The sequence below is a fragment of the Poromitra crassiceps genome, assembly GCF_964638095.1.
Source record: "Poromitra crassiceps genome assembly, chromosome: 5".
Taxonomy (NCBI): Eukaryota; Metazoa; Chordata; class Actinopteri; order Beryciformes; family Melamphaidae; genus Poromitra; species Poromitra crassiceps.
Window position 1 is genome coordinate 33,159,219 of NC_139642.1, and position 27,302 is coordinate 33,186,520.

Below are 27,302 nucleotides of genomic sequence, written 5' to 3' on the forward strand. Positions count from 1 at the left end.
TAAAACCTGTAAGCTACGTTCCTCTCCTGGAGCGGTATAGGGGTTAAGTTCCTAATTCACATAAATTACTCAAAACATGATTACATCGAAGCATATTTTGAGCAATAGAGTTCAGCATTTATTGGGTAAATCCCAAATGGGACAGTGAGCTACACTGTTTTTTTGTTTTTTTTGGTGATGAGACGTGGTCTCCCCAGAATTCAATTCAAGTCTGCATCAAGCGCCTCGGTCCCGTCATGCCCTCTGCCTTCCACAGTACCCATATCTTCAGCTTCACTTCTTTTCGGCCGAGGCCGTGGCAGAGGTTTTGTGAAGAAGACCACCGTGATGGCACCCAGCACTTCTCAAACCTCTCCAGTAAAAATGGTCCTTATCGCAATCCTCAACCCCTACCAATGTAAGTGGATGATCAAAGCCAGAGTCACCAACAAGTCCAGCATCCGCGCCTGGGGTAACTCTGGAGGAGAGGGCAAGCTCTTCTCCTTTAGTTTGTGGATGAGAACGGCGAGATCAGGATCACAGTCTTCAACAAGGAGGTGGACAAGTTCTTCCCTTTAGTGCAGCAAGGCAAGGTGAACTACATCAGTAAGGCCACGCTGAAGCTGGCCAACAAGGAGTACAGGATGCTGAAGAACGATTACGTGATGACACTCCATGCTAATACTGTAGCTCTCTCCACCCCCACAACAGCCTGTTCTCCCTGTTACCCTCAAGGAGGAGATACAGGGTCCCAAAAGCACGCACAAATCGCTTGAGGGACAGTTTCTTCCCGCAGGCCACAAGACTCCTTAACATACACAAATAGTGTAGTAGCTGTACTGTACTGTACTGTAGCTGCTACCATTACGTATGTCTAATGTTTAATTGTATGTTTAATTAGGTATATGCTATTTGCACCTGTGCAAACAGAACGTCAACTATGTTTAAGTATGTTTAAAGTATGTACATGCCATGTGCACCTATGTGCAGTGAATATGCCACTGTTCACTGTCTTATCACTCTACTGCCTTATTGCTTGTTGTGTCTCTTGTTTTCCTGCACCCATATGCCCTGTTATTTTGTACTATGTTGTAAACGGAGTCCACAGCACAAGAAATTCACACGTGATACTTGTAAAAAATCTTGAATCTTGAATCTATCTTGCCCTGCGGTGACAGACAGCCAGGCCATTCTATGCAGTGCGACTTCATGTCCATCACCAAGCTGGAGAACAGAGACAAGGATGCCATCATCGATGTGATTAGAGTGTGTAAGAATGCAGAGGGGGTTCCCTGTATCACCACTAAAACCAGCAGAGAAGTCTCCAAGAGAGCCCTCCACTTAATGGACACCACTGGCAAAGTGGTGACAGCCACACTGTGGGGAGAGGAGGTGGAGAAGGCTGATGGCTGTAAATTTGCTTGTGGTCGCCATCAAAGGAGCTTGCCTGATGTTGGGGGCAGATCTCTCTCTGCTTTGTTCAGCTCAACAGTCAGGGTCAACCTAGACATACCTGAGGCCTTTCAACTGAGGGCCTGGTATATATTATGACCAGGAGGACTACGACAGAGATTATGTCAGCTGAAGCGGAGCAAGGGTCAACAGGATACCACTGAGCGATATTAAGGTTGATGTCATAACCACTGATGATGTCATGTCATGCCCCACAATCTTCAAGTGATACCCTCTGATGATGTGGATGAAGTGGCATGTTTTGACACGAGTTTGGTCACAACCAAAACAAAGTGTGTCCATACATCATCCCGAGTCTCCACCCTGGTTCTAGTTCCTGGAACCGGAGCCATTCAAAAGTGGGCAGTCACTGTTGAGCTCTATATGGGTGGAAACAGACTAGGGACTTTTGGCTTCAGAACATGCTAAGCTGTTTAGAGTAATTTTATGACATTTTGTGTCCTTTTTGGAACTCTAATAAACAAGTGCCACTTTTTTTTTTTTGGGGGGCGGGGGGGGAGGCTGAAACAACTGCGCTAGCCAACCCACTGTCTGGTGGATAGGGCTGGGTGATATGACTTCAAATCAATATCAGAATTAGTTAAAACTTTTACCTCAATTACAATTATGAATGATTGTTATTATTTCTTTTTAACACTGTACTGTACTGTGTTGTGGCTCAGTGTTTTTGCTCGTGTCATCCATACTGACAGCTTCACTCCTGAACGCAGACTAACGTTTAACGTTAGTTGGACAGAGACGCATGAAGGCACACATTGGGGAAAGTATTTGCAGGATTAAGTCGGTTAGAGGTTCAATACATTTTCAGTTAATTGCCCAGCAGTGGTGGATATACAAAGTTAACATACAAAACTTTAAGGTTGTCTAGATAAAATGTTCATTTTTGTGTGAAATATTACAGTACTTTACGGCTGTGCTAGTCTGTGCACAACAGCATACAATAGTTTACTAACACTGTACCCGGATAGCTACAAAGCTATCTAAGACAGCTAGCCTAGCTAATTAGCTTAATTATTCAGCACATCACAATGGGTGTAAGCTATAATGTCTGTGTGCCTGGTCAATACATAGATGTTCACAAATCGAGACGACAGAAAGGCGTCTCCAGGGGCAACATGGTAAAGATGTGCAAACACATTACAGTACGATAAGCATGCACACATACTAAGAGGAAGCACTCCAATCAAGCGCTCTCTCTCTCTCTCTCTGTCACACACACACACACACACACACACACACACAGATGCTCCTTTACAGCTGAACACACATAACATAGACTGATGAATAATAAAGTGCATGACTTGAGGGCAGCGCAGGAGGCTGAGGCTCATATCTACTCATAGTTTGTGAGTTAAAATCCAGTTGTTAACAAGTCTCTCCATTTTCCCTATTCTGCTCTCTGTGTAATTTGGAATTAATTAAAAATGTTACTAAACATATAAACATATAAATATAAATGGGTGTGTGTGTGGGTGTGGGTGTGTGTGTATGTATCTGGAAGAGGGTGTGGGCGTTGGATCCCGGCAGGGATCTTGACCACCTGGAAAAGGTCATGGGTAGCTGTTTTACTAGGTTACCATGATATTGAACACATGTGTGCACACAGGCCTGCATACATTTGCCAAGGTCCCTGGATGGAATGCTAACAGCTTATGAGATTCCTTAGCCCAGTTAAAGGAATAGTTCACAGAAAATCATTATCTACTCACCGCTATGCCAAAAAATCAAGATGACAGAAAAGCGTCTCCAGGGGCAACATGGTAAAGATGTGCAAACACATTACAGTACGATAAGCATGCACACATAAGCGGAAGCACTCCAATCAAGGTCTCTCTCTCTCTCTCTCTCTCTCTCTCTCACACACACACACACACACACACAGATGCTCCTTTACAGCTGAACGCACATACACTCTCCTTGACCCCCCCGCCTGTGCGCATCACCGCCTCTCCCGGTTCACTTCAGTCGTCCCCTCCATCATCTCCAAACTCATCAGCCCGTCCAAACCCACAACCTGCTGCCTTGACCCCTCGCCCCCCTGCTGAAATCATGCCTTCCTGTCCTCTGCCTCTACCTCACCAACCTCTTCAACTCCTCACTGTGCCACGGAATTGTCCCCTCCGCCTTCAAGACCGCCTCCGTCACTGAAGAATCCTGAAGAAACCTGGCCTTGATCCATCCTGCCTCAACCACTACCAGCAAATCTCCAACCTCCCCTTCCTTTCAAAAACCCTGGAACGCCTGGTGGCCACTCAACCCCAAACCCACCTGCACTCCAATAACCTATTTGAACCACTCCAGTCTGGTTTCCGCCAGAAAATAGAAACTGCACTCCTCAAAGTTTTGAACGATCTCCTCACCTCTGCCGACACCGGATCCCTCAACACCTCATCCTCCTCCACCTGAGTGCAGCCTTGATTGATTGATTGATTGAATTTATTTGACTAATTAAAAAATACAATACACCAACAAGCATACAGTATAAAATAATTCATCATGATATCACAATAAAGTCGTTAAACGTATTTCCATTGTGGTCCTGAGGTCTCGACCACAAGAATAAAAAGAGATACAAACCAACACAAGTTAAAAAACCAGTCAAAGAACGGTAAATCAAAAGCCTTTGATAGCCATAACATCTTGCTGTCCAGACTTAAAGATCTCGCACTCAGCTGGCTCCTACCTCACCAACTCTTTTCATTGGTGGACACAGAAAGGGTGATGGGGGGGGGAAACATGTCCCATGTTCTCATACTCCCGTTGCTACTGTACCAACAGAACAACAGACCATAGGTCATGGTATTATTAAAAGTGATTGATATATTCAAATCTACTTGCAGAATATAGCTAGAGAATCGGTGATCTGAGAGCGTTGGGAAAGCATGTAGTTCAGATGACAGAAATACAGTTCATGGAACAGCTAAGCCCCTATAGCCACTCCAAATATAAAACATGCCTGGACCTTTATTTCTAAACCACACTGTGCAGTCTCATGTGGACACTGTATCCTTTCCATTGCGTATGTATGGGGGTGAGAGGGAAAATACAATTGCACACAGTTAATTGGCCATTGTTTTTAGTGTTGCAGTGTGTTTAGTTCAGAACATCTGATCATTTGTCCAATCTGGGATATATGATGTTCTGTCTGTAGGGCTCATTACTATAAAAAGCTAATAGCAATGTGATGTTTGCGTCTTTTCATGCAATTATGAGCAATGAATTGAATGTAATGGCTGCAGTGGTGATGCTCAGTGGCCACTCAGCAATGGAGGACTGTGGCTGTATTGGGCAGCAGTGAAGGTGCGTTACGTAAGAGCATTTATTCTCAGGAGAAAGTTCAAGCGTAATAATGAGCTAAACTTCAAACTAAACATCCAACACATTTTCGTTTATATCTGCCGATTGACGTCAGAGATGGAAATCTCTTTAAAAGATTGATTTTCTTTTGTGGTTCACTGGAGAACACAACTACAGTGAACGGGAATGCAAAGTAGCTAGAGACTGTTATAGCCAGGGGGCTGAGCAATGTCCCATCAGTCACACTCACTCAAAGCACTCAGGAGTCACCAGCGTGATGATGCCTCGTCACAGATGACAAAGAAGGGAAACAAAGTGCACTTGACAGTCCTGAGGAACACGACTAAACAGCATTTTGCAACAGATGCCATTTGGGGGATGGCTTTATCCAAAGTGCTTTGATTATGGGTGGCCCCAGCAGAAAACAAACGTTTTGCTACACAGGACCATAAGCGAACAAGTCGAACAATGCTTTGATTGTGCACAGTTGCTGTACAGCGAACATGGACACAGAATTGGGGTCTCTATGTACAGTATGCATTAGAAACTTATTTCAAGATTTTCTCTCTTTGGGCAACATTTTGAAGCATTCAACAATTTGTCATGGCTCAGGGTTTTGTTGTTGTTGTTTTTGTGTGTTTGCATGTGTGGAGAGAATTTAGAAATTGTTGTAATACCTCCCTCAAGACCTAGGGGGCGCTATCTGCAGTAACCTGCTCTAATCTAGGACTTCCTGTGAGAGGTTATATAGAGGTCTGAATGGTGTGATTCTGGGTCAGTCCGCAGAGACGGCAGAGGAGGGGGGGGGGGGGATAACATGAGAAGACGTGACATACTAAAATAGAGTGCAGAACATACTATAACATTATTATTCTATTTTTGTTTTGAAAAGGAGCATGGAATTGTGATGCAAAAAGTAATGTAAAAGGCAAAAAAAGTAAAGCAGATCTCAGTAAGTCTATAAATAAGGACAGACAGAGATATACTGAGCCAATGGGTATGTGTCAATCAATATGTGATCAATCAGATGGTAGCTGTTGTCAAGATCAATATTCCCCATGATGCAACGGGCATTGTATAACATAAACAAGGACAACCTTCAAATTGTTCAAACATAGAGAATGTGGCGCATCCTGGTGGCTAAAATGTCTCTCTAATGATGCAGGAATGCTACAAACAAATCACATCATACGACGCAGTAAACATAGCGTACTGAAAAGTTGTTATCTAAAGTTGTCATCTTTTCATGCCAAACGAGGCGCAAAAAGCTAAAAAAAAAAAAAAAAAAAAATCCCACAACCATAAACTACAACAAAGCCCTCACCCATAAGATGCGTTATCAAAGCTGGCACCAAAGTGTCAAAATACAAAACTTTACATATCACCGAGGCAGAGAACAATCCACAGCAAAGTAAACGCAACAAAACACAGCAGCTTTTGGGAAATCTAACCCTCTCAGCGTTGCTACGGTTGCCATGGCTACTAATTAGCCCTGTAGGTGTGAGCCTGGAGTGGGTGGGAGAATCCAGGAAGCAAACACAGACACAAACACACACAGGCACCGTTACCTGTACACCATGCCCGTCTGGCTCTTGACCGTCTCGTGCAGCGACAGCGAGTGGAAGTTGAGAAACTCTTCCAGCTGTTTGAGCTCCAGCACGCTGTTGGGTTTGAACCCCGTCCACAGCATCAGAGGAGCGTAGGTTCGAGACCCCGTCCCGGCAGTTGCCCCCCTGGCCAGCCGCCCCTGTCCCGGACCCTGGGCCTGGACCCCGCCTGCGCCCTTGTCCGCCTGCCTGGAGCTCTTCTGCTTGGGGTTGGGGATATCCGGACAGGTCGCCTTGACATGCATGTACATGACGGCGGTCTCTTCTTCAGGCCTTCCTCAGTCCTGCGCTTTTTCCGCTCTTTCACTCTCTCCCGTCTTCTGTGTGTCTGTCCCACAAACATGTACGCTCAGAATAATCCAGGTAGGTCCCTCGCCCACGCAGCACTGCATGGACCAGAGGACTCTGTCTGTGTGTGCGCGCGCGCGCGTGTGTGTGTGTGTGTGTGTGTGTGTGTGTGTGTGTGTTTGTTTGTGAGAGAGCGCGCCGCGGGTGCTACTGTATAACTCTCGATTTCAAAGTGAAGCAACGTATTTGTCCTGACAAAACTCCTTATAAAGTAAATTCCCACATTTAGAAGAAAAAAGGAAAAAGATCCAACTTAGAAAAGCGTATTCAGAAAGCAGAAAACCACAGAGTCCAGAATGCACTTGGATGCAGAGCCCAAGCCGACATCAGTCCACACTGCAAATACAGGCTTTTCCCATACATGTACTCCTCCATGGGCTGTCCCACATATGTTTCCCTGTACAAACACACACACACACACTCTCACACACAGATACTCCCTCTCTCCCATTTGCTCTCTCCCTCTCTCTCACACACACACACACACATAAAGTACACACACACTCGCGCTGCCACTTTGCCCTCTGCTCAGCCTGTCTATAAGCTCAGTTTGATTTTGCTCCCTATTAAATGGCATGGGAATCTGGGACTTCCCCCCTCTCTCTCTCCCTCTGTCTCACCCTCTCTCTCTCCCTCTGTCTCTCTCACGACCCCTTTCCACCCTTCTCTCTCTTTCCAACACCCCTTATCCTCTCTCCCACTCTCTTCCACTTGCAGCAATCCCCCTCTCCTCCTCTTTCTTCCTCACCACCATCTCTCTCTCCATCTCTCTCTCTCCCTCTCTTTCTCTCTCTCTCCCCTCTCCCCTTCTCTCTCTCTCTCCCTCTCTTTCTCTCTCTCTCTCTCTGGCACACACATGCTGAACATCCCGGCAGTGTATCCCAGGTCTTCATGCATCATTCCTTCCCTTCACTCGCTCCCGGTCTCATTTTCCTCTTCTTAATCGCTCGTCTTTCCTTTTCAACTGTTTTCCCTCTTTTGTCTTTCCTCCACTACTCTGTCCCTCCTCCACTCCCCCGTCTCTCTCCTCCCCTAAACACACTGTACTCTCTGGAATCTCTGGAGTTTTGCCCATAACAAACACCTAAAATACACACACTCGCGCATGTGTGTGTGTGTGTGTGTGTGTGTGTGTGTGTGTGTGTGTGTGTGTGGCAGAACATTGGCATGTTCTGCACAATTGCTCACAGTCTTGAGTGCAATGTTTTTGTATTGAAGTGAACCACAAAACAATTTGGGGAACTTTCTCTCTTCTCTGTCTCTCTGTCTTTCACCCTCTCTCTCCCTTCCTTTCTCTGTGTCACACACACACACACACACACACACACACACACACACTGGTGCTGGACAGAGTGACCTCTCACCTCTGGCCCCATTTGGGAGAGTGTCCATGACATCATGTCTGGTTCTCTATAACGTTAGCAGATTGTGAGAATGAGGAGGAATGCCACTCTCCCATGTCAGGGAATAGAGAGCCAAAGTGAACGTCACTTCCTGCGCCTCTCTTTGTACCAGCGTCTGAAAAAATATGAATGGTGGTGAAATTTTGTCAATTTAAACAATATTATACCATGGTCTGGGTGAATACTCGATTCTGATTGGCTGCAGGGTGTCCATTAAAAAGTGATAATGTACAGTTGGTAAAGTCGTTCAGCCAAATGGTCTGTTCACCATTCATATCAATGCGCCATAGTTTCAACAGTGGTATCAAGAGAGCTGTTTGAGCTCTATACACCCGTTAAGGGTTAATATGACGCTTTTGGAAGTTGAGAAAAAAATGGAGTCGGTCAAAGTAAGTATTTAATTCACCCCTGTGATTTAAATACTGCTCAGCACTTTGCTCAGTTTATCAAAAATAACTCTTATTTACAATTTTGATTTTCGTGTCTATTTTCGCGGAAGCGCCCGCTCCTCGGCTGGCGCCTCGGACCGGTTCACGCCTCTCGCGTCGTCCCTTAAAAAGTGATAATGGACACCTCGTCGTGCATTAACCCTTACGTATATGCATGTCAAGAAAGTCGCAGTTTGTGGTAAAACTGTGGCACTATACTGTAAGGGAATCAGAAATCAGAAAGACTATGCACAACCAGTCGCATAAGTGAGTGACGTCTCTCCCGCCAGTCCATGTTGTTGATGGTGTGATGTATATTGTGCGACACGAGGATGTTAGTCGATTGACAAAACTAAACCTTACATCTGTGACTTTCTTGACATGCATAGTTATCTTTTAAATTGACAAAATTTACATGTGTACCCCCCGTGGCACAATTCAAACGGGATCAAAAGAGTATTGTATCTCTCCGTTCATCCGTATCTCTCCACCATTCATATTTTTTCAGACGTTGGTACAGGGAGAAAGACAGGAAGTGACGTTCACTTTGGTTCTCTATTTCAGCAGTATACACACACACACACACACACACACACATACACACACACACACACACACACACACACACACAGAACCCAAAATTGCTGCTATTTCTTCACTGTGTGATGACCAGTTATCCTATGGTTTGGACTTTGTGACCTACTAACTGTACAGAGGTAAATAGGAGTTTGTGTAGTTTTCTACACTGATAGAGAATGAAATTCCACATCCAAAAGGTAAACAGTGAACCACTTGAAGGAAACCAGTTGAAATGAAATGATGGAGCCAGGAGACAGAAGAAGTCGTCTGATATGATGTATTTAACATAGATCTTGGCCAAGAGATGCACTCTTGTATATTCACGGATGGATACACAGGCTTACATACATTGAACAGAAAGTCAAAGATACTTATAGGACACACATCAGATGGATGACATGTCTTGACGCACACTTGAAGGCTACTCTGTAGACTCAACCTATCTGTTATTCTGGCCCTGTAGAGGGCACCGTGACAGGGCACAGTGTGCGATAGAGAGGAGCTGCAAATGTAAGGTACAAGTTATCTAAATACGTCTGTCTGTGTATGTACACAGGTTATCCAAATATGATGTCTATCTGTGTATGTACACAGGTCATCTAAATATGAAGTCTGTCTGTGTCATAACTATATGTAACTAAAATGGAAATGTATATGAATATATTAATAACTAGTGATTGTCCAAATAAAGGCTAATGTGATGTAAATTTTCTCTATCATACACTGTAACTGATGTTATAGTCTGTGTAAAAGGGAGTTGTGTTGCCTTTAGCATCAGCTTTCTTTCATACAGTTAGCTGTGCATTTAATGCACAGACTGCAGCATGTATACACACACACACACACGTGGACACAGGGAGGGAGGTTGGCAGAGCGGCAGCTGTGTCTATTGTCTGACAAGATGGGTGGAAAAACTGATCCTGTCTGGCAGCAGGAATGTCAGCTGAGCTTATGCAATGCCACTGCCAGAGTGTGTTTACAGTGTATTTATACACTGCACGGACACGCACACGCACACACACACACACAATATTATTTTATATGTGCTGTAATCAGGGTGTCCTTGAAAAAGAGAAGTTGCTCTCAATGCCCCCTCTATAAATAAAGGTTAAATAAATAAAATATGTATTTATTTATTTATTTATTTATTTATTTATTTATTTATTTTGGGGGGGGGGGCATGTTTGTGGTGGCTAATTGGGGAAGCGCACCAGTGTGTCCTCTACTGAAACTACATTTAGATATGTTTTAAAGTATCTGCAATCTAAAATGGTAAAGTAGGTGCACATACGTATTGGAGAAATCAACAAGTCAAAATTCAGATGGCATTATAACTAACAACTTTATCACCCATTTTACTTCTCTCTCTCCCTCTCTCTCTCTGTCACACTTTCATTCGGTTTCTCTCTTTCTGTCTCTCTGTGTGTGTTTATTTTTCTCTTTCATCTGGCCTCTGGTGTTGAGAACAGTCACTTTCTTTTTTGAGCCACTCAGCACGTGGGCAGGTGAGTCACCGACAAGAATACCCACAGAGGGAGGGAGGGAGGGAGGGAGGGAGGAGGTGGTGAGGCTAGGCTGAGAGGGTGAGGACAGATAGAGAGGGGGGATGTCTGGCAATAAGCAGGGAAATCCAGTCTCCTCTCCACCAGCTGAGGAACAACAGGACAGCATCAGACAGCTTGCCAGTCAAAACGGGCTCTCCCATTTTCCTCGATTTTTGTCTTTCTCCTTGTTTTTCTCCCTGTATCTAACCCTCTCTCTCTCTCTCTCCCCCTCGTTCTTTCACGAACTCCCAACACTTTGCCCACGTCCTTTCTGTTCTTTTTCCATCAGAGACTAATTAAGCTCTTTTTCTGTCTTGTTCATTTTGCTGCACACCCCCCCCTCCCCAGCCCCTCCAGTGAGCAGATCCCTATATAATGACTGCATACCATAGTTTGTCTGATAATTATCCAGCGTGTGCAAGGCATGAAAGAATTAGAATGTGTAGAGCAGCATGATGGCATAGCACAATGTCACAGTACCACGGACTCAGATCATTTACCTGTACTCCAAGTCATCAAAAGTATTTATTTCCACATTATTAAAGGTGTTTTTGTGATATATATTTGAATCTACCATTTTTGACTGAATAGGTTTTTACTCAATACATTTATAGGGAAATACTTTTCGGCAGGGGGAAAAAAACAACAAAAATACTTGATTCATGCACGTGTGCAAAGCGTAGCCATTTTTCACCAGTCAGCTTCAGTGTATCACAGAAATGATCGCTCAGGGTTGTTTTTGTGAATGAGGAAAGCCATTCTATCTAGCCTCTGATTCTATGACAGCAGTAATGATGCCAGTGATCAGTCTCTAGGCCTCGGGGACTGTCCTGTTTAACACCAGTGTGTTGACCTACATTCTCTACTGACTCCCGCTGTTATCATCATTGAGTATCTAAACTAGCTCAATGCTAAAGAGTATACAGTAAGAGCAGAGTGAGGAAGATAGCCTAGCAATACACAGAACGCACAGCTGTGTTACATAATCCACGTCTCAGCTGTCTTAAGGCTGAGAAATCCCTCTTTAACCCGCCTATCTTGTTAGCTATGTTAGTATCTTGTTACTGATTGGCCCGAAAGATGACTGCATCATTCATGGGGGACGACATGCGTACTTGCTTGCTTGGTTTAGATTTGGTTGTATTCCAGCAACGACTGTAACCTGCTGTCATCTCATGTTCTGTTGAGGATTTGTTTATCCAACAAATCAGTGGATTGTTTCTCCCAGGACAGGGATGTAAAACTGTGTAATATTACCCAACATAGAATTCCAAGATATATCCAAAAAGAGCAGTTGCTCTCAGGTTGCCATTGTTGTTACTGTGTCTGTCCTTGTAAAAAAAAAAATCCATACTTATAGAAATACATATACATACTTTTTATATATTAGATAATGGGTAGTGGAGAGGCAAAAGCACTCACCTACCACCGCGGATACCCGGGTTCAATTCCCGGCAGCGGCACCTTGGTCAGATGCTCCTACAGACACAATTGGCCTGTGGCTCCTGTGGTCGGGCGGGGCACCTGTTCGGGGGGGGGCGGAACGCTGCGACATCCTGCAGGTGATACTTTTCACTGTCAGGTGCAAAGAAGTGACTACAACTCTCTGCAGGTTTGCAGAGGGGATATATATATATTTATATATATATCTATATCTATATATATAGATATAGATATACAGTATATATAAATGTACACTGAGTAAATGAGTAAAGTTGCATGAGATCAAAGTTGCCTGATTTACTGTAGGGGGGGGGGGGCTATTTCTGGCTCTGTTATAAAAAGCCATGGATTTCTGTGTCTATATTCTGCCCCAGTTTGATTCAGAATCACTAGAGAGCTAAAATGATAGCAACAATTGTTCTCATTCAAATGAGAGTGAGGATATCCAGCCATCACTTGGCGTTCGGCATCCATGTCAGGATCTCAGGGCTGACAGACAGTGGCGTGCGCGTGCATACATGCATGTGTGTGTGTGTGTGTGCGTGCGTGTGTGTGTGTGTGTGCGTGTGCGTGTGTGTGCGTGCTTGAGGCAAGAATTGGCTGATTGGCAAGAAGGCACTGGAGGGGTTGGGCTGATGCCCAAGTCTTTTCTAGGTCAGACTGAGTGGTGAGTAGTTACATGTATGTCAAGAACAACACCGAGTAATAATGCAGTCCCGCTGATCAGACACTAATGGACCAGTATCATTTCTTCCTTAAGAATGCATGTCAATCAGTCAAAATTAAAAGAAATAGGATGCACGTGTGTGTGTGTGTGTGTGTGTGTGTGTGTGTGTGTGTGTGTGTGTGTGTGTGTGTGTGTGTGTGTGTGTGTGTGTGTGTGTGTGTGTGTGTGTGTACAGTATGTGTGTGTGTGAGTGAGAAGGTTGTGCTAATCTTATACTGATTCACACAATGTATTCTTTTTTATTGGTAGTGACTGAGCTCATCGCTTTTGAAACACACACAGGCACACACCCTCCACACGCACACACACACACACACACACACACACACACACACACACACACACACACACACACACACACCTGTCAATCAGTCAGTCAAGCCATGCAAGCCTTTCATCATGTGTTTAGGAGCCAGTAAATAAAGAGCATGTGAAGTGAGTAACAAACCAGTATGTCACCAGGACAACTCTTAAATAACCTTTAAAACTAAATGTGGAATAACAACCAGCAGTGGGCAGTGTGTTTTGATTTGACAAGGGAGACAATGAGGTAAAGCATATCTTTCCCCTCACTTTTCAATTAAAATCTACACTGAGTGCACACAATATTATACCTGCTCTTTCTATGAAATTATATAAACCCACCAAGTGAAAGCTTTGATCCCTGATGCAAAGAAAATGAGGGCGATGTGGAAGTAACTTATTGCTGCCTCTTGGCCAGGTCGTCAAGTTTCAAGTTTCAATACTTTATTGCCATTCAACATCGTTGATAGGAATTTGGTTTAGTGAGCTCAATCACAGAACACAACAAAACATGAAGACATACAATTCCCCCCCCCAGACGATGCACACATTCCGACAAAAGAAGAGATACAAGTGACAAAATGCATAAAGTACAAAATACAATTTTACCAAAGTAAAACAACACTCCCACAGGGAGGTTACCGAACCACGACCAGCTGTGGTAAGTTAAGATAATATACGTTAAAATTAAGTGCTGTCACACAGAATATCTGTCTGTGTCAGACTTGAATAGAGCCTGCAGCACATTAAGAGTTGAGAGCACGGACAGCCTCGGGGTAGGTGCTGTTACAAAACCTAGCTGTTCTGCTTTTGATACTTCTCAACCTTTTAAAAGAAGGAAGAAAATTAAAAAGATAATTGGCAGGGTGAGAAGGGTCCCTGAGAATATTTTGTCCCTTTTTCTTGAGTCTGTTGGAGTAGATCTCAGTAAGGGACGGGAGCTCCTGTCCTATGATTTTGGAGGCCGTACGCACTGTTCTGTTCAGGCGTTTCCTATCCTGAGCCGAGCTGTTTCCATACCAGACGGTTATTCCAAAAGTGAGGATGCTCTCAATACCTGCACGGTAAAATTGCATCATTCCCTCACGAGAAATAGAAAACTTTTTTCAACTGTCTTAAAAAGAAGAGCCTCTGTTGTGCCTTCTTCAGCACTTTTGTCGTGTTGACCTCCCACTTTAAAGTGGAGGAGACGGTGATGCCCAGGAACTTGTAGTGCTCCACCTGTTCAATTTCCTGGCCATTTATGACCAGAGGAAGGTGGTCATCATGGCTCTTACGGAAGTCCACGACTACGTCTTTTGTTTTGGAGGCATTCAACTCCAAGTTGTTAGCTGCACACCATACTGCTAATGCTGAGACCTCATTCCTGTAAGCTGTTTCATTGTTGTTAGAGATAGGCCCCACCAATGTGGTATCATCGGCAAACTCTTGGCCAGGTCGTCATTGTAAATGAGAACTGGTTCTCAATTGACCTACCTGGTTCAAATTAAATCTGCATTCTTCCTAATGGCCAGCATGCAGGACTCCAAAAAGAAGACTTCCTGTATGTTAAGTTAAGTTAAGTTATCCTTTATTTATCCCCTTGGGGGAAATTCATCCTCTGCATTTGACCCATCCTCTACTAGGAACCTTCCTAGAACTAGGAGCAGTGGGCAGCCACAGTGCAGCGCCCGGGGACCAACTCCAGCTCTTTTTGCCAGTACCTTGGTCAGGGGCACTGACAGGAGTATTTACCCTAACATACATGTCTTTCTTTGATGGTGGGAGGAAACCGGAGCACCCGGAGAAAACCCACACGGACACGGGGAGAACATGCAAACTCCACACAGAAAGGACCTGGGACGGACCGGGGTTCGAACCCGGGACCTTCTTGCTGTGAGGCAACAGTGTTAACCACTGAGCCACCGTGCCGTCCTATGGAAGTCAATGAGAAGATTACCCTAATTCTCACTTGATTTATGACCTCAGTACACACTTTCCTAATGCATTTATGGCCTCAATCGCTAGTTTCAAGTCTTCTTCAATACAGCATGATGTTCATTTAGTAAATGATGGTCCCATTTAGAGTACAATTAGATGATAAAGCAGACTATGTTTTGGCACGTGGCGCGATTTTTTTTATTGTTGTTATTTCTGATCCCCCCCCATTTTCTCCCCAATTGTATACTTGGCCAATTCCCTCTGCTGATCTGGAGAGAGCCATAGACACACACATGCCTCCTCCGATACATGTGCAGTTGCAGCCGCTTCTTTTCACCTGACGGCGGGGAGCTTCACCGGCAGCACGTAGCATGTGAGAGGATCACGTTATTCACACCAGTTCCCTTCCGCCCCGACCAGGCGCCCCGACCGACCAGAGGAGGCGCTAGTGCAGCGACCATGGCACATACCCTCATTCCGGCTTCCAGCCAATCGTGCCTGTATGGACGCCCAACCAAGCTGGAAGCAACACGGGGAACCTGCGAACCTGCGACCCTCGTGTTGGTAGGCAGGGAGGGGTGTGGCGTGATTGACAGTGATCGCACAGCTCGCTGATCACAGACCAATCAGTTACTTTTTTAAATTGCAGTGTTGTTAATTGCATTTGTCTTTCATATTGTTTGTCCCACAGCATCTCATGCAGGCATCTTGCTGTTAATTGACCAAACTCTGTTTGTAACTCTGTTTGACATCAATGAGATTTGGTCACCATTTTAAACACATAGTCTTGCATTGCATTTTAAAAGAATACTCAACAACACACTTGGCAGCACATGTCATACTGCTACGGCATGTATTGAAGTAGTAGGTAATACAAAACGTGCTCCAATAAGTTACTCTTAATAAAGAATAACTTCGTAACTTTACTGGTTTTAGGGTACTTTTAAAGCTAAGTAATGAAGTAACTAAGTCATCCCACAACTTGTCTTATGCCTACATGGTTGTTTTAGGTATTACAACATCATAGTTAGGCATGTTCACATGTTTAGAGGGTAGTTTTGGCAATGCTCCAACATATGATGACCCAAATGTCTGGTATATACTGTATTATTTCTGATATAAAAACAAGCACAGTGAATAAAGAGCATAATGTACTGTATGCAATGAAGCGAAGGTAAGGATATGTGAAGCACGGTACCTGCACACAGTACAACCATGCAACCAGTTGCCAATTCATTCTCTGAGAATTTTGAACAAACAAATTGGGATTATGGAAAACACTTTTGAATGATTAAATTCTTTATGTCGAATGTGTTAAACGGCTCCCTAAACATTTGGGAGACCTCAACACTTGTGTCACCACACTGCACCCTTCGTGTCTGTCCTCTCCTTTGTCTTCCCCAATTAGACCCAGAGCCAGGAGAGAAGGAGAGAGAGAGAGGGGGAGAGGCCAGAGGAGAGAGGCCAGAGGAGAGAAGGAGAGAGGCCAGAGGAGAGAAGGAGAGAGAGAGCAGGGAGGATGGAAGGCAGGACTGGGAGGTTTATGGGATCCAGTCGGTTTGGGCAATTAGAGACAGAAAAGGGGAGAGTAGGGTAGAGAGAGAAAGAGACACAGCAAGAGAGAGAGAGAGAGTGCTGAAAACATCCATGAGTTTTGTATAGATAGAGAGAGAACAAGGAGATAGACAGAGTGAGAGAGGGAAATAAAAGGTCACTTGCTGCATTATTACAGGTACCAAAAGTGGAACATGTGATGTGGGTCACAGCCTGCTAACCAATGCTTTCTGTGTCTCCCTGTCATTTACAGTAACCAATCCTCTCCTTTTGTCTGCCTCTCATACATCTACATCTAAAACTCTCTCTCTCTCTGTCTCTCTGTCTCTCTCTCTCTCTCTCTCTGTCTCTCTCTCTCGCTCTTCTCCTCTCTCTGTCTCTCTCCCTCAATTCAATTCAAATAGCTTTATTGGCATGAATGTAACAGGTACAATATTGCCAAAGCATCAAGGGCAGTAATAAACATAAAGGGAAAAGATGCAATTGTGTGTGAGTTAGCACATCTGTGGAGGGGGTGGGGGGGAGTGAGCGCACGTGTGTGTGTGTGTCAAGATAATTATTTGTCACATTGAGTGATTACATTACATTACATTACATTACGTCATTTGGCAGACGCTTTTATCCAAAGCGACTTACAATAACACACTTTTTGTCAGCAATAGAGCAATCGACTATGGAGCACAGTCTATGACAACTACAAATCCTGAAGGAACAGTGGTACGAGTTTAGTTTAGAGTGATGTTCAATTATGTGTCCATCAGTTTGTGACAATAGAGAGCCGCACACAAAAACAGTAATATGATCGATAATAACACAATATTCAATAATACAATATGAAGATACAGTCAAAATGATCCAAATGTGTGTGTGCATCAAGCTATTGTCACATTCAATGATTAGTTATGTGACGTGTCCCCTCAGTTTGTGACATGCAGTCACATATTGTGCAGCGAAGTGTGCTGCAGGTCTCTCTCTCTCTCTCTCTCTCTCTCTCTCTCTCTCTCTCTCTCTCTCTCTCTCTCTCTCTCTCTCTCTCTCTCTCTCTCTCTCTCAATTCAAATTGCTTTATTTGCATAAATGTAACAGGCAATATTGCCAACGCATCAAGTGCAGTGATAAAGATAAAGAGAAAAAGATAGACTCGTGCGTGTGTTAGCATGTCTGTGAAAGGGGGTGTGTTTTGTCACCATGGTGTTAGGAGATGTCAACACAGGTCTAATGTGGCATGACAGATGCTGGCTATTGGCATTAAAGCCAGATCGGGTGACACAGCTCTAAGCCGCGGGTCGTTATGAGCAGCATGACTACTGTGACACACAATGCCCACAAATGAAATGATAGAACTAGAAGGGAAACACTTGTCATCAAGTGTCACTGATGGCCCCGCCCACAAATAAGTGAATAATCCATCAGCGCTCATGCTCTGCAACATAGTAGAGGAAAACGCACACATGTACATACATACATACATACAGACCAAGTCTCTGATCTTAGTTAATGAGCCTTTGATACTGTAAGTGTAAAATGTGTGTCTCTGTGTGTGTGTGTACTGTACATGTTTGTGTGCATACTGTACATGTTTGTGTGCATGTAAGTCTGCATGTGTTTGTGCATTTGTGTATACATCAGTTTGTGTTAGGGATGTTCATCAGTTATCGAAAATCGATAATTGATCGTTAAGGAATGGAATCGATCATGTGGGAATTTTTATCGATTTTGTTATTAAAAAAAAAAATTTGCGGACTAGGTTTGGGTGGAATTCGTTCCTCCTTGCCCCACTCCATTGCACAGCCGACTAACGTGAGGTGGAGCTTCATATAGTCTCTAGTTTTCTGGCTGGGCACGGGCCTTTGTGCCAACAAAACTGTTTTAAACATGGGGAATTCACACCGGCATGCGCCGGGGACAGCAGAGTGTTGGAGAGGAGACACATTGAAATAAAGAGTTCATTGAGGAGAACACGTTGTCTTTCGTATTTTCTGCCATAGGCATTCATTTTGTAAAAAAAATATATATATATATTATTTATTAATATGATCGATAATTGATCGTTAATTTCCCCCGATTTTCGATTATGGAAATTTTTCAAAATGAACATCCCTAGTTTGTGTATATATATATATATATGCGTGTGTGGGGTGTGTGTGTGTGTGGGTGGTTGTGCGGGCGTATAGATAGATAGATACAGTATATAGATAGATAGATGGATGGATAGGATGGATAGGATAGATAGATAAAATTCAGGCATCCAGTGGTTAAAGGGGGACTAACCCCCCCAGATTTCCTGCAAAACGGAAACACAGAGTGGAGACACAGAGCTGAGACACAGAGTGGAGACACAGAGTGGAGACACAGAGCTGAGACACAGAGCTGATACACAGAGTGGAGACACAGAGCTGAGACACAGAGCAGAGACACAGAGCAGAGACACAGAGCAGAGACACAGAGTGGAGACACAGAGCTGAGACACAGAGTGGAGACACAGAGCTGAGACACAGAGCTGAGACACAGAGTGGAGACACAGAGTGGAGACACAGAGCTGAGACACAGAGCTGAGACACAGAGTGGAGACACAGAGTGGAGACACAGAGCTGAGACACAGAGCGGAGACACAGAGTGGAGACACAGAGCGGAGACACAGAGCGGAGACACAGAGCGGAGACACAGAGCGGAGACACAGAGCTAAGACACAGAGTAGAGACACAGAGCGGAGACACAGAGCTAAGACACAGAGTAGAGACACAGAGTGGAGACACAGAGTGGAGACACAGAGTAGAGACACAGAGTGGAGACACAGAGCAGAGACACAGAGCTGATACACAGAGCGGAGACACAGAGTAGAGACACAGAGTGGAGACACAGAGCAGAGACACAGAGCTGAGACACAGAGCAGAGACACAGAGCTGAGACACAGAGTGGAGACACAGAGCTGAGACACAGAGCGGAGACACAGAGCAGAGACACAGAGCTGAGACACAGAGTGGAGACACAGAGTGGAGACACAGAGCAGAGACACAGAGCTGAGACACAGAGTGGAGACACAGAGCAGAGACACAGAGCGGAGCCAGACAGTGGAGCATATACAGTACAAACAATAAGGCCCGAGCCTATGTATAAGTGCGTATGTACTGTGTGTGTGTGTGTGTGTGTGTGTGTGTGTGTGTGTGTGTGTGTGTTTAAGGAGCCAATTGATTTTGTGAATCAACAGGCAGCAATAAATTAGGCCTCAAATCTTTGCATTGCATTAAGTATGACCACATAGCGGCTATCTCTCTCTCTCTCTTTATGTCTCTCTCTCTCACTCACACACACACACCCACACCCACACAGGGGTGGACTGACCTGTAGATCATGCCAGTCTTATGTGCCACGGTCTGCTCTTTGTCCATGCCAAACATCTTCAGGTACCAGTTGGTCTCCATCTCTCGGATCAGCGCCTCCTTGTGCCTGAGGGGCATCAGCTGCTTTGCAGCGGCGTACTTGGCCTCCTGGGCGGCTAAGCGTTGGGCTTTGGCCTCGTTGAACGAGGCCACTGAGTGTTTGCGGCGGGCGTGGGCCGGCGCGGGGCCCCCCCCTCCCGCTCGGCTAGCGGCTAGCATGGTCCCAGAGGGTGCCCCCGACCCTCAAGGGCAAAGGTCAAAGAGCGAGTTGAAAGGGGGAGGGGCTTCAGGTGTCCCGAGTGTTTCGAAGTCCTTCGCCCCTTTTGGGATGAGCGATCACCGCGGCTGAAAGAGGTGGCGCGTCTCAGGGATTCCTGCTTTGTCTGACTGCCTGTATTCAATCGCCTGTCCTTTCTCTACTCTTTTGACCATCTCCTGCAGGTCTCACACTCTCTGTCTGTTCTCTTCTTCATTTCACAAGTCTTCTATTTCTTGTGTCTCTGGGATAGTTGTATCCCTCTTTCTGTCTGTCTGTCTGTCTGTCTCTCTCTGTGTGTTTGTGTATCCGTCTGTTTGGTGTGCTCTCTGGGATCTTATAGCCTCCTCCAGGCTGAAACAGGATCCTGGTTTCATCGTCTCGTCACAGCCTGGCTTGGCCTAAAAGGAAAGAGACAAACATGCAACATGCAACGCTGCATGCATAGAAGAGACTGTTTGGAGGAACAAGCCTGGATATGAACAATAATTAACACACACACACACACACAGACACACACACACACACACACACACACACACACACACACACACACACACACACACAGACACAAAGACAGGTTGTTTCTTTTCATGTTCAGAGCTAGTAACAGTAAATCTCTATATTTACCCACATACAGGGCCATGTCAGTGTTGGCGTCTTAACACCATTCCTCGTGTCACATGACCCACGTCGTATGTGGGAGAGGCACGACTTTACACCTTCGCCACACACAGTGATCACAAACACTCATTTTGGCTACTACAATACACACTGAGATATACATGTATGAACACATGCACACACTAACACAAATACACACTTTACTCAATATCTAAGTCCCTGTTAAACTTTGATAGCCTTTCAGATGGTTCACGTCTATGCAGGCATGTGGGGGATTTGTTCTTTTCATGTGTGTTTGTGCGTCTTTGAACTTTAAACGTAACAAACTCCAAAGAGCCTGTATTGATGCCCCTCTGAAAGCCTTCACACTTTGCTTTCTTCCCCCAGGAAACGTCATCATGATACACTTTATTTCTTGCCTGACTTCACCAAAGAGACAGACACCAATCAGCATTGCACAAAGAGGGAGGGGGGGGGGGGGGGGGGGGGGGGGTTGGGGACTACCTGAAGGGGGGGGGGGGGGGGGGGGACTACCTGAAGGTGAGTGGAAGGACCCAGTGAGACACACTCGTTCAATCATTGTGGGCCGGAGAGGGAATCATGCAGATGAGATGCAAATTCATGTCACGTACTGGAGGAGGCTGATGAGGCCCTCTAGCATCTGACTCAACACAAGTTTAGTCAGACACAAGTTCACACAAAGTCACTATTATAATCAACTTTTATTTATTGGCAGTAGGGTTGTGCAATATACCCGAAATACACATTGTGATTGTTTCACAGTCAAACATCGTGATTAACGATGGCATCGTCATTTATGCCATCCGCCGCTGCAATGCACGTTAAAAGCAGGACAGCTGAGCTCTTCATGAGACCGACAGGCAGGCTACTACTGCACAGAGCCAGGCGACTCAAGCAGTAGCAGCAGCAGCAGCTACTGCTGTAACAGCTAGCAGTAGCCTAGCTGTTACAGCGGGGACTGCCCCCTAGTCCGATACCTCACGAATCCGATACCTCACGAGTCCGACACCTCATGGTTTTGGGTTAGGGTCTGGGGGAGGTTAGGTTTAGGCGTGGGGGTGGGAGAGGTTAGGTTTTGGGTTAGGGTCTGGGGGAGGTTAGGTTTAGGCGTGGGGGTGGGAGAGGTTAGGTTTTGGGTTAGGGTCTGGGGGAAGTTAGCCTCTTTTTTCGGACTCGTGAGGTGTCGGACTCGTGAGGTATCGGACTCGTGCCATGGCACCGTTACAGCAGCAGCAGCAGCTACTGCTGTAACAGCTAGCAGTAGCAGCAGCAGCTACTGCTGTAACAGCTAGCAGTAGCAGCAGCAGCTACTGCTGTAACAGCTAGCAGTAGCAGCAGCAGCTACTGCTGTAACAGCTAGCAGTAGCTGCTGTGCTCTCTCAACTCTCTCCAGTGTCCTCAACTCTCTCTTATTAGGTTCAAAAGTCCACGTGAATCTAACGTTATATCCGCCAGTAATTCTGTCAGTTTTCTGCCAGCTAGTTAAATTCAACACACGCACGCACATGTTGTTGGTCAGGATCTGTAACGTTAACGTTAGCCTATTTGTTTTGCGCCGTTCAATATTGCTAGTGCTGTATCAACTTCAACTTTCACTTTGGAAACAGGCGAGTTAAATTCACAGTTGAAGACTTGTACTCATTTTGGGTTGAAAACAGGAAAGAACATGAAGTTTCTTCTTTGTCTTAAAAGTTTTCACAACAAAAGAACTGACTTCTCATGCGCGGGGGACGCCCCGGCGACATTAAACAAGCGCACCCAGTGCAGGGAAGCACTAGAGCGGGGGAGGGGATTTTTTATTATTAAAACGGCACAAATTTATTTCGAACAGATGATTAATCACGATCATCCGATGTAGAAGGCTCAGAGGTCCATGGGGGGTCGGCCAATCACGATGGTCGATGCCATCGTCCATCATGCCAACCCTAATTGGCAGACTCAGAGTCCATAAAAAACAACCTGAACAAGCGAGGTGGGTGGGAAGAGAGAGATAGATCGATGTGTTGTTTTCTTTGCTTTGGCAACGTGCTTCTGTATACAGTATTTGATTGATTGATTGATTTTCTTTATTTAAGTGTCATGCTTCGAATGAAGCCCAGCCCACATGGGCTTACAGGACACTTTGACTGTTCATCATTTAAACAAACAATGATCAAAACATGAAACCAACAGAAACACCCAAAATACATACGGTAAAGTTGTACAGCATGAAAACCACCACCTGAACCTACTTAAAGAGCTGTGCTTGCCTTCTATTCCAGGCCCTAGAGATTAAGTTAGCAGTCTTAAATACCTCAGTCTTAAACAAGTATGTATGTATGTATGTATGTATGTATGTATGTATGTATGTATGTACCGGTATGTATGTAACAAGTACAGTATGGTATTATGTAATGTGTTAATGTGTGAATTTTATAATACAATATTTTAGCTGAAACCTTCACTGTAGCTTGGAGCTGCCCTTCTTGGAGCAATGTGGCTACAGTGAAGATTTCAGCTAAAACAGGGTTCAAGTCAACTTGTCATCTTTATTTATACAAGGGAAGTCTCACTGAGATGTCTTTTTCAGGGGCGCTCTGTTCACATTCAAACACACATTCACAGCTGTCCAGTACAACCACAGTCTGAACTGCTGGCCACTAAGCAGCTAAACTGGATTGGTTGGGAGTAAGGCCCTTGCTCAAGGGCACCTCCGTGGTGCACTTGAGGGAGGGCCAAGCGCTGCTCTTCACTTTCCCCACCCAGATTTATCCTGCCGGTCCCGGGGATTGCAAGCTTGCTTCTCTAACCTCTAGGCTTCTGTTGTTGTTGTTGTTGTTGGGGTTTTTTTAGGTTTGAAATTTGGTCACCATTCACTTCAATTGTTATGAGAATGTAAATCACCCTGCCTCTTCGTCTAAAAGACGGTAAACATCTTGAGAGCAGGGTTGGACTGATGGCCCACCAGGGACCACGATGGAAATAAATCCTGGACTTTATCGTGCTATCCCTGACAATGTCATTTATATGGGTTTTTTTACCCTGTACTTGAAGTTTGTTAAATAAACTAAACTAAAGTTTGTTAAATAAACTAAATGCTGCAACTCTGATTCCCTGGAAAACTCCATGAATGTTTTATGGACTAAAAAAACTTTACCCGACCTTCCATCGACATGGGGGTGAGTAGATAACGACTAAATCATTTTTGGGTGAACTTATCCTTTAAAGTACCATGAACATGTCATTTATGTTACGAGTGTATAGGACACTCAGAGGTTTTCTTGTCTCATGATTATAGCTAACATAATATCCTTTAGGTTTGCCTTTACTCAGCTCTGACCTCCTTGTGGTTAAGGCAAGAGGTCGATAAAGTGTCACATTATCATAATGCATTATTTAAGGTGCAGGAGTTGCCTAAAGGTCTTCAGTTTAAATCCCTGTGTGGACAAGGACAGTCAGGGACAGGAGAAGTGAATAAATAATGTCCTTTTGTTGTGTGTGTCTCCCTCTCCTCCCTCTTTCCATACTGTGGCAGAATGAGTGATCTGAATTGTTACCCAATACAAAGGCCTAGAGACAGTGGTGATCTTCCAGTAAGTGGTTCCTTGTGATCAAAGGTCTTAATGTGTAAGTAGACACCCAGAGAGTGGAATCCTCTGAGATCAAGCGAAGAGGTGAGCGATGCAGAGTCAGTCCTGAATTATTCAGCCAGGTAACGAGACCCTGGCAGCTCACTGGACATCCCTGATGGCCCTGGGGAGGAGAGGTCAATAAGGGACAATATGTTTCAATAGAAAAATACAACACTATATATCACGGCACAGAAAAAGTAATATTAGCTAAATTGTTATTCTGCTGTATTAATAAAAAATTAGACTGCTTGCCCATCACAATTTCACAAGCTCTCATCCACATTATAGCTATTATTAACACTTTTAATAGCATTTTCACATTGGTGAAGCCTGTCAAAATTTATGGCTCAGAAATAACAGATTTTACATCGTATCATGGTTGTGTTGAATCGCAAACCCCATATCGCACATTGAATTGTATCATGAGATATCGTCATATCACTACTGGTTAGCCTGGGAACTACCATTAAGTCGATAATTTGGTGAAATAATTAACAATATAAATGTCGATTTTTCAAAGATGTATTTCTTTCCCGTTTGTATAAATGGAATACATCAATTGCTGCCCCTTAAACTCCTTGCGGTCAGGTGAAAATAGGCGCCTGGCAACTGCACATGTATCAGAGGAGGCATGTGCTAGGCTACGGCTCTCCCCAGATCAGCAGAGGAGGTGGAGGGGGAATTGGCCAAGTAGGAATGAGTCCGGAAGTATACTTCCGGGTTCTTCAGTGGAAAAGTCTATGGGATTTAACATGGGGGTTTCACTTAAAAATGCATAAAATAAGGTCTGTGGTTAACAAAAGTTTATGGGAACGTGAATTTGGGTTCTGCATGACAATCTTCACAAACGTGAATAACTTTTATGACTTTTGGAATGTAAATGAATTCTTTTAAATGCGATTTTTATAAAATGCTTCAAAAGGCATAAAAGTTATTCACGTTTGTGAAGAGTTTCATGCTGAACCCAAATTCGCGTTCCCATAAACTTTTGTTAACCACAGACCTTATTTGATGCATTTAAGTGAAACGCCCATTCTAAATGCCCATGGACTTTTCCACTGAAGAACCAAATGGTGGCGATTTCTGGATAAAGCCTACAAAAATACATCCCTGCGGTACTCTACTCTATTAGCAAAAAAAGTGGGAGAGAGAGGAAAGAAAAAACTTGATATAAAAATCAATTGCCGTCCCTTAAATGAACACCTGTACTGCAGGTGTGTGGAGGCTCCTGGCTGCTCGATTAGTTGTTTCGTCGACGTTGTGTAGCTCAATATGGAGAGCCAGATGCTGATACTGCCACATTGGGGCACTGTCTGTAGGTCACTTTAGGGTAAACATTTCCTCCATATGGCCTAATGTTATTGGCATATGGGATCATTTACTGTGTTGCTGTTCAGCAGCCAAAACACGCCAGCCTGCACTTGCCACTCCAAATGGACGATCTGCTGTCCCTCAAGGTCGCGTCCTGAGCAGGCTGCTGTCCGTCAAGGTCGCGTCCCGAGTCGGTTCGTGATCCAAAGTTAATCCAATCTGACTTTGCTGCAACCTTGTCTTGGCTGGGAGAGAAACCCTAGCGTGGCCAGACATTCAAGTCCCTTATCTTGACCCTCGCTGAGGCTCAGACAGATACAGTATACAATACAAACAGACACTCTACTCGCACACATACGCACACAGACATACACACACGTCTATCTCTTACAGTAATATCTTAGATACTCACCGATTACCCTAATTAGCACCGACAGCATTAGCATATATCCCTTGATCTGCAATAAACCCAGGTCCTGACTACAGTCCATTTCTATTTAGCACAGAAATAGGCATGCTAAGTGCAGTATTAGAATCAGAATCAGCTTTATTGGCCAAGTGTACACATACAAGGAATTTGACTCCAGTTTGCGTTTCTAAGTACTCACACACAGAAAAAGGTGTGCACAAGTTAAAACAAACAAGGGCACAGGTTCATTTAAACTGGGTGGTGTAAAGAGTATATTTTAAATACGTATACCTATATGAAAGAATGTAGACAGTATGTATAAATAAGCCACATAGGATTGTGTGTGTGTGTGTGTGTGTGTGTGTGTGTGTGTGTGTGTGTGTGTGTGTGTTTGCGCGTGCGTGCATGTGAAATGGATGAGGATGAGGTTAAAGCTGAAGCAGGGCCATGATATGATGGATTGTAGTCAGCAACTTAACTTTTAATGCTGAATTCTTTTCATTCCCATCATGTACTTTCAGCCAAGTGGGGAAATTCAATCAGAGTTGAGGGTACATGCACCAGTGGACATGTACGCACACACATTCCCATGCATATCTGGACACATAATCAAATATTCCATCACACAGAGTGAAATGGGAACAGCCCCATCGCACTGTCCCTGTCTGTACTAAAGCTTGATACATTCTCACACAGGGATACTTTTTCATCTGGCCCTGTCCTGCACAGGCAATACCGCAGACCCAGCAGACTGCCCCATTCCTCTTACTGAAGGCTACATCCATTTTTATATATTGGCTGTACCATCTGCATCTGCTACACCTCCATAAAGTATGTGGAGTGATATGTCATCCCTCTAAACGATCTATTTTCCACAAACGCTACTTTCCATCTCAGAGGGTCGTGTAAGGGGGTGCTTTAGATAGTTTCTTCTAAAAAGCAGAATGCTGTGGAGTGGAGCGTTAAACTCAGTTTACTTACTTTTTTTTTGCATAGTTTACATAAGTAATAGTATCAGACTATGTACATGAAAATGTTTGTGTGTTTTTTCTTCCAAAAATGTTATATTATGTTATGTGGTTGTT

General features: G+C 44.5%; 1 protein-coding gene across 3 annotated transcripts in view; it reads right to left on the reverse strand.

The window, feature by feature from the left end:
- The window catches only part of kcnab1a (potassium voltage-gated channel subfamily A regulatory beta subunit 1a), a gene marked incomplete at both ends in the record, with an annotated part of 180,623 nt that extends 160,419 nt beyond the window's left edge, over positions 1–20,204 (reverse strand). The window contains one exon of one of the 3 annotated variants that reach the window (XM_083636932.1): positions 19,918–20,204. In XM_083636932.1, coding sequence (XP_083493058.1) covers positions 19,918–20,204 — 287 coding nt within the window. Of the gene's footprint in view, positions 1–6,317; positions 6,608–19,917 lie in introns of those variants that run through there. The other 2 variants (XM_083636934.1, XM_083636931.1) reach the window with 2 other exon arrangements.
- Positions 20,205–27,302: the final 7,098 nt, after the last annotated feature.